Below are 13,650 nucleotides of genomic sequence, written 5' to 3'. Positions count from 1 at the left end.
ATACAGTGAGAGAGAAAATGATTAGCAAGTAATCTAGTACAGAAAAATATGTTTCCAAATCGTAAATAAATAAATATGAATGTTAATCGATTTTCCTTCAATATCTACTGACATTAATTGCTCACAATTTCGAGTTGATTTATCTAAAATGTCATAGGTTACCAAAGATAAATATTAAGAGAGTGTTGCAAGCTTTTAAACAATATCTACTGATAAAAAAATTAAATTTGTTTTAATAGATTTCCATCTAAATCTATACTAAATATTAGAAAGAAGAAAGTTTTTATTAATTTATTTATTTTTGTAATAGACAGTCAAAAACGTCGAGTAGTATTCGAGTTAAAAATTCTTTCGCCTATAAAAAACTACATTATTCGCGAGTAGCATAAGCTATATATTGTTTTCAAAAATTCTATCTATCAATTAGTATTTTAGAAACGTGTTTAACATTGAAAACTTAAAATAAGTGCTCCGTTTTTTATTCCGTACAATTTTTTTCTTCTACTAACCGAAAATACCTAAACGCTAAGCAAATTATTTCACAATAGCAACACTACTGTTAAAACAAGGTTCATTGAACCGGACGCGCGATACTTAGATACTTAGTAAGTAGTGAGTACTGTGAATGCATTGCAACATTGGGAATGCATTAAGTAAGGGTAGATTAGATGTAACGCTTTATTATGCTCAAAACAAAAAAATAAATGCTCACCTTATGGACTTATTACAACAATAGTAGCTAGTCATCATCTTTTGTATTTTACTAGCGACCCGCCCCGGCTCCGCGCGGGTGCAATGCCGACCCGCAATTATGTCTAAGACATAGAAATATACCATCGCGAACTTTTTTGTGGACCTTTTTAAGGTGTATAAAATACTGTAGTACATTATTTTGATCTATCTCGTAGGGCCAGCGTTTGCTATTCAAAATACATAAATAAAGAATACGCTGCCTCACATTCCGATGTTGGGTTGCCAATTGGAGAATAATGAAATGAAATTAATTTATTTTACTAGAACGTAGGTAGTTTTAGATGGAAGAGGTTTACATTTCCCGTATACATTGTGCGGCACAATGTATACGGGAAATGTAAACCTCTTTAACCTGGTACAATTTGTACCTCTATGTCGACGTGCAAATTATTAATAATATGAGAAATTTACGTATACCTATTCTACATTATATATATATACCTATATTATATATTATACCTATTCTATATTATATTTCTTTTCATTAGTCATTTATATCAATACATATATAATTTATTACAGTAAATTAAAGTTACTAAAGACATAACTAATCATCAATTTAAGAAACTTTAATTTTTTTATACAACTTAGAATGGCATACAAGCTGAGAGCCTACCTGATAAAACACATGAGCAGTACCATGGACGTAACAGAGTATACTGTTTCACCCATGATACCCCCCGTGCGTTGCCATTCCTGAGGACTCAGGTGTTATTCCTCTGTACCCTGTAAATTCACGCCATATCCCACCCTTCAAACCGAAGCACAGCCATGCAAACACAACTGCTTCACGGTAGAAACACTAATGGGACAGAGGTAACTAAGCAAACGACTTTTGTACAAAGTCTCCCTTTGGTAAATTAAATAAATTAAATTAAATATATTAAGTAAATTATTAAATGTATGTAAGAATAAAAAATAATTCTATTACTTTCTCACTCACTCTTGATTATGTGATACATATAAATATGAATAGGATGATGATTTAAAAATATTTTATAATCCGGTTTCAATGTTTTAGCCTAATTAGTAACAGTTACGTCAATTTCGATAAAAAAAAAACATATATTCGCATATTGATAACCTCCCACTTATTGTTTTTGTCATAAAAAAATATATATATCAGTGTTAACTAGGAGACATATCTGTTGATATCATATTATCTCTCTCACTCACTCACGACTATTACATTTAAATATGAGTAGGACGACCTTTGTTATTATTTTTTAATCCGGCTTCAATGCCGTACAATGTCTAACACGCACTAGGACACATATCTATACAGTTATCTCTCAACCTTTTAAAATATATAAAAAAATATATATCTTTGGTGTTATTCCACAAATAAAAAAAAATATGTTATTTATTTATTCATACATATATTGTACACAAAAATTACATTGTTTTAAACTATATTAAATAAAGATGTACAATAGGCAAGCTTAACTCTGTAAGAGCTCTCTTCCAGCAAGACCAGAGGGAGACTTTGTACAAAAGTCGATTGCTTGGGTACCTTTGTCCTATTCGTGTTTCAACCGTGAAGCAGTTGTGTTTGCATGGCTGTGTTTAAGTTTGAAGGGTGGGATATGGCGTGAATTTACTGGGTACAGAGGAATAACACCTGAGTCCTCAGGAATGGTAACGTATGGGGGGTATCATGAGCGAAACAGTATACTCTGCTATATCCATGATACTGCTCATGTTTATAGGCGACGGTTACCACAGTCCATCAGGTGGGCCGTCAGCTTGTTTGCCATTCTAAGTTGTAAAAAAAAGCAAACCAAATATTTTCATTTCTTTTTTGTGCCATTCCGAGATTTCCTTTCTAACTGTGACCACGACTGTTCACGTGATCGCGATAAAAACTAGCCAATGTCCCTAACCGTGCCAATTACTATATGTATGCGAAATTTCACGATGATTGGTTGGCTGATTCAGACTCAAAAATGTGACAAACAAACACACTTTCACACTTAAATAACCGTATACATAGTTACCGTTCGTTATCACAAGGTGGTATTATACTAAACAAACTAAGAGCATAAAACAAGAGTTCATTCGCTCTTTTTGAAGAAATATTTAGACAAAAGGAATAACCAGAGGGAGACTTTGTACAAAAGTCGTTTGCTTGGGTACCTCTGTCTCATTCGTGTTTTAACCGTGAAGCAGCTGTGTTTGCATGGCTGTATTTCGGTTTGAAGGGTGGGATATGGCGTGAATTTACTGGGTATAGAGGAATAACATCTGAGTCCTTAGGAATGGCAACGCATGGGCGGTATCATGGGTGAAACAGTATACTCTGTTATGTCCATGGTACTGCTACAGATGGGCTTGTTTGCCATTCTAAATTGTTTTTGAAAAAATATATAAAAATTGTATGAAAAATTTGATGACGTAAAAATTCAGGTGAAATGAAAGTAAAAAAAATATTGTGTCCCGTTAAAAACAATCGACTTAAATTGTGACAAAACAATATATTTCGATCTAAAAACTAAACTACTAAATCCATTTTGATACAATTCCTATAGGACCAAACTGTAAGTACATCCTTTCAGATAAATCAAGAATTTCCCAAATCGATTTACAACTGACGAAGTTATGAGGTGACAAACTTGAAAAAAAAAAAGGACCGCATCGAGAACTGCCTTTTTTCGAAGTCAATAGATGAAGTAACTTGCGTAACGCAATATGATTTAATGCTGTAGGTGACTCAGGACCGTCCCTATGGCAGTCTATGGGGGCTATGTTGAGCAGGAGATAGATGATGGCAAAATGATGATGATGATGATGATGATGATGATGGTGGTGGTGGTGTTGGTGGTGGTGGTGGTGATGATGATGATTACCGCTCATAAATATATACATATAATTACAATGTTCTGCTTGTTGTCTGTATCCGCGTCGCCGCGACACAGCGCGCACTGTTCCGCCCCGCAGCGCCCACCGCACGTCTCGCCCTCCCCCGCGCCGTTTTCAACCGAATTGTATTTGCCATTCTTTGCCACCTGAAAAATACAAAAAATAATCATCAGTAAACCTTCATTTAGAGGAGTAAAATGAAATGAATTGTTTCGTTTAAGAATGTTTACATTGATATGTTTTTAGAGGTTGATAACAAAATGGTAACCTAACCTAGCAACTACAGGGGGGAAAAGGGATTGTTAGTAATAGAGACTGAGAATACCATTGCTAGCAATATACCCAACCAGGTCGACCTCCTCGCGGTTCTTCCTGGAATTTATCATGGTATATTCTTGATAAATTCATCATGATGGGCTAACAGACCTATTTCCATTCTCATCTATCACCCTTCACTGGTGCTTCGCCAGCGTATCCCGTTAGCGCAAGCGGGGTTATCATACCATTTTCACCCTTTTAAAAAAATCTAGCAACTACTTTGTTAGCACTATACACTGATATATACATATCAGGTCGACCTTCACACGGTTCCCCCTGGAAACCATCGTGATTAATTTATTATTGAATTCTTTGCGATGGACCAACTGACCTGTTTCATCCTCACCTATCATCCCTCACTGGTGCCCGGCCAGTGTATACCGATAGCGCAAAAGGGGTTACCATTCCATTACAATCTCATTAAAAAAGACCTTTGCTATCGGTTTACATTGACGGGCTACTAGTTAGAGATAATAGATGAGAATGAAGTCAGTGAAGTTGACTTATCCGGACAAATTCACTTAGAATTCGCCACAAATGTTTCTAGGGGAGACCACGAGGATATTGACTTGCTGTAAAAAGTGGTAATACTACTGTCCATAGGGGGGAAAAGGATTATTAGTAATAGGGTCAAATAGCCCCATTACTAGCAATATATCCTGACAGGTCGACCTCCACGTGGTTCCCCCTGGAAACCATCGTGGCTAATTCTAGTTGAATTCGTCAGGATGAGCTAACTGGACCTGCTTTCATACTCATCAGTCATCTATTACTGGTGGCCCGCCAGTATATACCGATAGCGCAGACAGAGTTACCATACTATTAAAAAAAACTATTGTCCGTAGAACCTAAATGTATTGACTACAATTTTATGCCTGATGCATCGGAAAATGCACTTGCAACACACACATTACTGCGTCAGCAGAAATAGGTACACCCAAATTTGTTCATACCTATATTAATTGAAGTCTCCAGAAGACCACAATTACGTTTGTAACAATCCTAAATATGTAGGTACACAATCTACATTTTTTCTTCAAGAGTACATCGTGAACGCAACGCCTCTGGTATTGCAAGAGGCCGTTGGCTACAATGAATTTTTTTTATACCACTAAGGTGGCAAACAAGCATACGGCCCACCTGATGGTAAGCAGTTACCGTAGCCTATGGACACCTGCAATACCAGAGGTATTACGCGCGCGTTGCTGACCCTGAAGGAACCTCTTTAGCCCCCTTTTGAAGAACTTTTGAACACTTCGGCAGCGAGTCCTTTCATAACCTGAGTGTTCGTGGGAGAAAACATCCCTGAAACCGCTTTGTACGCGACCATTTAGGCTGCATTATTATCACCAGAGTAGGTGGTAGACTTGAATTAATCTTGTGTAGGTCAGTAACATGATATTATTAAAAATAATTCGATCTAAACAAAGAATTTCAATAAAAAAAATACGAAAAAAAAAAACCAGTTCTCGGCCTTGTACACTTGATGATACAAGTATCTACATCTTTTCTATGCGACTCCTATGTAAATTTAATGAATGATTACAATACAGCCTAATTAGAACCAATTATAAAAAGCCTTATTATCTGGTATTCTTGTAACTATTTTCTTGATAAATCCAGAGGGAGACTTTATACAAAAGTCGTTTGCTTGGATACCTCTGTCCCATTCTTGTTTCAACCGTAAAGCAGTTGTGTTTGCATGGCTGTGTTTCGGTTTGAAGGGTGGGATATGGCGTGAATTTACTGGGTACAGAGGAATAACACCTGAGTCCTCAGAAATGGCAACGCATGGGGGGTATCATGGGCGAAACAGTATACTCTATTATATCCATGGTACTACTCATGTCTATAGGCGACGGTTACCACTTTCCATCAGGTGGGCCGTCAGCTTGTTTGACATTTTAAGTTGTACAAAAAAAATAGATAGATAGCTAAACACTTTATTTGAGCCATTTATGACACACGTAAATTAACAAATGTGGTCATAAAATCAAATGAATTACATTGTCTTTAATATAGAACAAAGACAAAATATGAAAATATGTTTTCGCCATGTGTGTCGCAGTGACCCAAATAGGCTACAGCTCAGCGATAGTTTTGCTTGAAAGCAAAACACTGATTTTTAACTGCAACCTGAATTAGCTTCAACTTGTAGTTATCCTAAATCTAGTAGAATAGTAGAGTCATGCTCGTTTGCCCCGGTGTTATAAAAAAAATGTTTTTTATAACACTGGGACAAACGAGCATGCGGCTCACCTGATAGTAAGTGACTACCGCCGCCCATGATCACCCACAACACCTATGGCATTGCAGGTGTGCTGCCGGCCTTTTAAGTAATATTATTATGTAGCTTATATCTGCCTGTAGCTATATACCGTGTGGTCCCGGCATATAATAGGCCACCCCTTCCTTACCCGTGGGTGTCGTAAGAGTCAACTAAGGGAGGGCGAGGGATGGGTAGCAGCGTCCCTTTTAAAACATCTCTAAAGCCTAACTGCGGTTGCAAATCCGTCTGCCAGACGTGGCAACTACTGGCAAAACCCCCCAAGGGGGAAGCTGTTCAGCAGTGGACAGTTGAAGGCTGGTATGATGATGATTATGTAGCTTACCTTATAATTATTATTATTGTTGCATGGTGTTGTCTGCTTCTTGTCTCTGGTCCCGTATAGAGCGCAGGCTGCTAGGGCCACCCCAACACCGACGCCCAGAGCCACTGTGGGTTGCACCCTTGACGCCTGCTCTCGAATTTTTGAGAAAATCGCTGGCATTTTTCTGTTTTTCTTGTGATATTTCTTCTATTATTATAATCGATACTGTTGTATCCTTATATTAAAATGTGTTAACTTATGTTATATTTTAATTAGAGATCGTTATTACTTATTTTTAAATCACAGATATCGGGAACTGATTAGTTTGGGTATATTATTTGTTTCTTTTTTTAATAAAATTTCTACTAAATTTCCTCTTTTATTAAGTTGTGATGGTCGTCTCTGGTCGTTCGTCCATTTTACTGTAACAATGAGAAACAATAAATTAGTATTATAATTTAATTAATAATTAACGTTAAACTAATTTTCCGTGACTATTATGACAAACTTAAAAAAATAGATTTCACAAAATAAGTCATTTGTTACTAGAGACAACAATCTCGGGATCCCGAATGACACAGGCACCGGGTCGTTAAATATACAGCTATAATAATTATGTTATATATGAAATAATTGTATAAATTAAAACAAATAATTAAAAATAATTTTTGTACGTTTTACGTAATTTTTCTACCAAAAAAACTATTTGTTTTTTTTTTTTATTTTAACAGAATTGTATTCTCTATTTTTAATTAAAAACAATCAAAGAAAGATCACAAAATATGTTACGTATTAAAATATTTAATAACATTAGCTTACATCAACTTGTCCATTCACTGTTTAGAACTGACAACTTCCGTATCGTAGTATTAGGTATTTGTCGAGTCGTAGTTAGATTCCGGGTGCCGTATTTATTTGGGCCAAATCAGGAAGCTACATTAGTTGGATTTATTTATAAAGGATTGTACATATAGATATATTAATGAGCTAATTATAAATGATATATACTTATTTATTTATTTATTTTATTCTTTATTGCATAATAAAACTTTGTACAAGTGGCGAGCTTAATGCCATATGGTATTCTCTACCAGTTAACCATAAGGTAAAAACAGAGAGCGTATGAAGGGCAGATGTAGTGAAAAATATGTGACATAATTATAGCAACATAATGAAATAATTATACATAATAATACATAAGAAATACACATATAACACATAAATACTACTTATATGTATTTATTAAATATTTATTTTACTGTGCTTAATGCAATGACATTAACAGGATTCGAAACTATCTGACTTTAAAGTTATTTTGGAATGATCTCCCTGTCGACATTTTCACTAGAGACTAGTTTTTTAAAACGGAGATATATATAATATGTACATATTAAGGTTGAGCGCAATTATGGCTCATCCGTCATACTTGTGAACGGGTGCTACATATAGGGACTGGACTGCTTAGGTCACTGGTAACTGATTTATTTTAGTAATAAAATTTCCTTATTTATATAATTAAACTTTTTGAAATAAGCAACAACTGAGTTTCTTTCCCGTTCTTCTTGGTTGAAATTGCGTTCGGAAATGGTGGTAGAACAATGAAAAAAATTTGTATTCAAAAATGCGTAAACGTATATTTAGTCGAATAAAAATATTTCTTTCAAGTTTCTTAAGGGTCGGCATGTATTTGATACCCCGAATGTTGCTACCTAAGATACAAAAGCCATTTATCATTAGAACGACAGTATTTTTGTTTGTTCAGTACCATTATGATATAAATTAAATACGTAATACACTGTTATCGTTAAGCAATTTCTCCTAGACAAGCTGACGACCAACCTGATGGAAAGTGGTAACCATCGCCTATAGACATGATCAGTACCATGGACGTAACAGAGTATACTGTTTCGCCCATGATACCCCCCATGCGTTGCCATTCCTGAGGACTCAGATGTTATTCCTCTGTACCCTGTAAATTCACTGCCATATCCCAAAACCGAAACACAGCCATGCAAACACAACTGCTTCACAATAGAAATACGATAAGGACAGAGGTGCCCAAGCAAACAACTTTTGTACAGTCTCCCTTTGGTAAAAGATAAAGGTATTTTATAATACGTTGATAAAATATTCCTTACAACAATGATAACAAGTATTATAATAATAAACATAATAAAATCCAAGATTAACGGTTAGATAGTAACAAAGATCACTAACAGCCCAGCAACAGACACTGCATTGCGAAAGACGTGGGTGTATGTAGGGTTGCCAACCTTTCTCCGGATTTGTCCTAGTTTAGAGGGCATCCGGGGAGCGTCCGGGCGGGGCGTTACCTCAAAAATTTTTAGACTAAAATGGTATAAGTATTTTAAAGTGTATTGTTTAAATTTTTTTTTTTTTATTGAATTTCTTTAGGTTTAATATTTTAATAAGGTCTTGTTTTTATAACAGAGTATATATTAAATATTTGTGGATTATTTTAGTATAAAAAAAAATCTAATTGATTATTAAAACAATTTGTAACGAACTGTAATAAGATTCTACTTTGTTAGATACATTTAAAATGATGATAAAAGATGACTAAATTTAACTTTAAGGTCTCAGCATAAATAAAAAGTTTATTTTTTGTGACATTGTCAACTGTTTTTTATTACACTGAGTGAGTATGTTTAAAAAAACCTGTTGATATATCCAGGTTCTGGGTTCTAAAATCCGGGGTTTTCACGCGTCTTGTCCTGTTTGCCAAATATAAGAGTGGCAACCCTACGTTTATGATACGCTGCAAGCTAGACATAATTACAGGTCGAGGTAAGTAATAAAACATACATACGAATGAATACTATCGCACAGTCTCTTGTAACAAACGCGATTAGAGACCTTGATTACTTCCTTAACCTTTAAATTTTCATCATCATCATCATTTCAGCCATTATTCGTCCACTGCTGGACATAAGCCTCCCCATAGACCGCCATAAGGAACGGTCCTGAGCCACCTGCATTCACTGATGCCTGCAATGCATTTGTTGATCGTCACTCCGACACGTTCTGAAGCTTGCCCGTACGAGGTCCCCCCTTTAAAACCTTTCTCGGTTGTCGGTTCTTCGAGCTATGTGACTAGTTCATTGGCATTTCAATCTTGCTTATCCTTTAGACTATGTCTGTTTTTTTGGTTCTTTTGCGGATATCCTCGTTTCGGATTCTATCACGCAAAAAAAGCTCCAAACTTAGCCCTCTGAGTAATTCGAAGCTTTTGCATACGGGCAATCGTGTAGGACCATGTTTCGATTCCATAAGTCATCACTGGCAACACGAACTGGTTAAAAGACCTTCGTTTCCAAACTATTAGGTATTATTATTCAATTTTAACAGTAGATAAATCAAGAGATGTAGATAAGAACAGCCTCCAGATTCTTAGAACTCCGTTCTAATTATCTGCCTTAAAAACTGACAGAAAAAATCCCAATAACCTGGACACCGGCTATAAAATTGAAATCACGAACACACATTTGTACTTTGCCATTTATATCATTACTGGTTTATTCCTAACTGGTTTCCTTTTAAGGCATTATCAGAAGTTCAACAACATAATAATGTATTCAAAGCTCAATCAAATGCCAAACAATCTCACCTCTATTAAGGTAACCATAAATATTACAACAACAATTTGGTTGTGACCAGTATTTAGTGGTATTTACCATTGCAATTTGTACATACGTTTCTCATATCATACATACATACATACATATCTGTCACGCCTGTCTCCCATTAGGGTAGGAAACAATGAAACGCTAAATGCTTCGATTCAAACAAACCTCTTTTGCTCATATCACTAGCAGAATATAAGGACAAGTAATAGTCCAACGCTTTTTTTAAGTCCCGAACGATTACATGACAATTCAGAACGCATTATGTACTAGACATGTCCATTGGATGAATGATAGTGTTGGAAATGTAATTTAGCCTTTGTCTAAGAAGTTTATGTTGTCAATGTCAGAAAGGTAAATGTGTATCTGTAAAAAGAAGTATCTGTTGTAATTACTTACTCTGTGAACTGTTACAAGAATGGAGAAATGTCTGTATTAAGATTGCTGTGGTGTTCCTAGTATAAAATATATGTTTTCAAAGAAAGGAGATTCGTTTAGTTAATAGTGTACATATATTTTCAGATAGAAAATTGTTCTTTAGATTGGCCCTCTAATATGAATGTTTTAAGAACTCAACTACAATATTTTATACTATTTTTTAACATCTTTAACTTATGGTCATATTCGACAACCCTAATTCTAACAGGTCCTAACAAAATAAGCAAAAAATTTATACTATATGTCAATATTTATATAAAAAAATTAAAATACTCATTATTTTATTTATTTATTAACGTAATTTATCATAAATTATAATTTTACATTTTGATATTTGGACAATAAGTAATAAATTTTGTATACACTTATTGTATATGTTTATTATATTTTATATTGTAACTTTTTGTATAATATATGTTTATAACACTTTTTGTACATGTTTATTATATTTTATATTGTAATTGTATGGCAATAAATGTTTCTATTCTATTCTATTCTAAATTATTTCTTATTGTTCAAATATCAAAATATAAAATTTGAAAATGTAAAATTGGAAAAATAAATAGTTGTGGTCCAAACATTGTCCCTGCGGCACTCCGTACGTGAATCAATAATAGACATAGTTAAATATGAATAAAAGTGTTATATAATGACCTTGATCCTTGAACTAAATATATGAATACTACATGATATCACCGAGCGGAGCAATGTGAACTTAACATTGTAAGAATAGCTAGGTAAATCCAAACAATGGGGGGAAAGGGATTGTTAGTAATGGGGTCAAATATCCCTATTACTAGCAATATACCCTGTCAGGTCGACCTCCACGTGGTTCCCCCTGGAAACCATCGTGACTAATTCTAGTTTAATTTGTCAGGATGGGCTAACTGACCTACTTTCATATTCATCTGTCATTCTTCACTGGTGCCCCGCCAGTGTATACCAATAGCGCAGACGAGGTTACCATACCATTATCACCCATTAAAAAAAAAAATCCAAACAATGGTACAATTACGTGTTTATGTATAACCTAATAATCTAAACATAATCTTGTTGAATGTTACGTCGATTACGACGGTCGGAGTTCAAAACATGGTACTTAAGTAGTATGTAATTGTTATTTACCCACCTCAATAATGTTAAACAGTTTTTTTTTTTGATGGGTGAAAATGGTATGGTAACCCCGCCTGCGCTAACGGGATATGCTGGCGGAGCACCAGTGAAGGCTGATAGATGAGAATGAAAACAGGCCAGTTAGCCCATCACGATGAATTCATCAGGAATTAACCATAATAGTTTCCAGGGGGAACCGCGAGGAGGTCGACCTGGTTGGGTATAGTGCTAGCAATGGGATTCTCAGTCTCCATTACTAACAATACCTTTCCCCCCTATATAAACAGTTATATTTCCAATATTAGAGTAGCCTATATCCTACTCTATCACATATAGTATATACAAAGTTTCATAGTGATTGGTTAAGCAGTCTCTGAAAGAAACTCACTTTGACATCAACAATGAATTTAACACGTCACAAGATTCCAAATTCAACATTTAACAACAATGCAAAGTCAAAAGTGATGGATCATGTAAATGTCATTCAAATCATTGTCATTTTGAATGACATTTACATTGATATGACGTGTTAACGTAACAAAACAATTGTCAAATACACACATGACATATCCTGTTTGTGGTTTTTTTTTTTTTTATTAAGAAATTTGTATTCCTTCAATATTTTATATTATTTTATTTATATGGCGCACATAACATAAGTTTACAGATACAAACTCAAACTGTAACATGCAAGTACATTAATGTATTGATCATGTAAACTTGCCACACAACATGTGCACACAGCATGATCCAATAATAAATGCGACTGCAACAAAGCCATTCGGTTACAATTATTAGTGATAAAAATTAAACATAAAAAAGAAAGTTCAATAAAAAATAAAACAAAAGTTAATTAAGAAACTTCTAAATATTACATTATTCAAGTAATTTTATATAATTGTCTACGATATTTTTTTTTATACAACTTAGAATGGCAAACAAGCTGACGGCCCACCTGATGGAAAGTGGTAACCGTCGCCTATAGACATGAACAGTCAGGACATAACATAGTATACTGTTTCGCCCATGATACCCCCCATGCGTTACCATTCCTGAGGACACAGGTGTTATTCACACCTCTGTACCCTGTAAATTCACGCCATATCCCACCCTTCGAACCGAAACACAGCTATGCAAACACAACTGCTTCACGGTAGAAACACGAATGGGACAGAGGTACCCAAGCAATCGACTTTTATACAAAGTCTCCCTCTAGATAGGTCTACGATATTAATTATAACCGAGTCCAAATATATCAACGTCATTTTGATGAGCGTCATCATATGATCTACACATATTCGCTATAGGGTTATTGAAAGAAATATTATTTCTATAAATATTTAATTTAATGAAATTAAATGTTTTATTTTTTAAGGATGTCCAGAAAAAAACCGAAATGACCTGCATAGACCGAAGGATAAGCACGCTAAAATGGCAATGGGCTGGTCACATAGTTCGAAGAAGCGACAACCGATGAGGAAGAAAGGTTCTTGAGTGACGACCCTGTATAGACAAACGCAGTATAGGACAACTCCTTACTAGATGGAGTGACGACCTCAAATGCATTGCAGAACAGCAGTGGATACAGATGGCTCAGGAGCGTTCCTTATCGCAGTCTATGGGGAAGGCCTATGTTAAGCAATGGATAGGTGACGTGAAATGACAGTCAGTGAAAACAATTGAAAATATTTTTGTGCCAATAAACTGTTCAATATATTTATTTTATTTCTGTTTCCCGATAATTCAGAGGAGCTTCCTCCCGCAAACAGGTTATGGAATGATCTTCCTGCCGACGCTTTTTCTAGAGACTACAGCGTGGGGTGCTTAAAAAAGGGCGTATTAAGGTTTCTTAAAGGTCGACAATGCGCACCTGACATCTCTGATGTTAAAGGCATCCATAGACCCCTTTACCATCAGACGGACTGTATGCATGT

The 13,650-nt window shown here is 35.2% G+C and overlaps 1 protein-coding gene and 1 long non-coding RNA gene across 3 annotated transcripts in view; one reads left to right on the top strand and one right to left on the bottom strand.

Annotated features, from left to right (window-relative positions):
• The window catches only part of LOC113519453 (ATP-binding cassette sub-family D member), an 83,167-nt gene that overhangs the window by 17,011 nt on the left and 52,506 nt on the right, over positions 1-13,650 (bottom strand). For both annotated transcript variants that reach the window (XM_052897178.1, XM_052897177.1), the window contains 2 exons: positions 6,543-6,943; positions 3,627-3,758 (listed from right to left, as the gene is read on the bottom strand). In XM_052897178.1, the coding sequence (XP_052753138.1) occupies positions 3,627-3,758; positions 6,543-6,701 (291 nt within the window). In that variant the 5' untranslated portion in view covers positions 6,702-6,943. The remainder of the gene's footprint in view (positions 1-3,626; positions 3,759-6,542; positions 6,944-13,650) is intronic.
• LOC128201157 (uncharacterized) lies at positions 2,002-13,441 on the top strand. Its single transcript, XR_008253094.1, has 2 exons — positions 2,002-2,203; positions 13,092-13,441. It is a non-coding gene; the product is annotated as an uncharacterized LOC128201157 (long non-coding RNA).

Source organism: Galleria mellonella, unplaced genomic scaffold (genome assembly GCF_026898425.1).
Source record: "Galleria mellonella isolate WM207_F2 unplaced genomic scaffold, CSIRO_AGI_GalMel_v1 utg352, whole genome shotgun sequence".
Taxonomy (NCBI): Eukaryota; Metazoa; Arthropoda; class Insecta; order Lepidoptera; family Pyralidae; genus Galleria; species Galleria mellonella.
The sequence above is the reverse complement of the archived record's forward strand: the minus strand, read 5'-3'. Positions and strand labels throughout refer to the sequence as shown.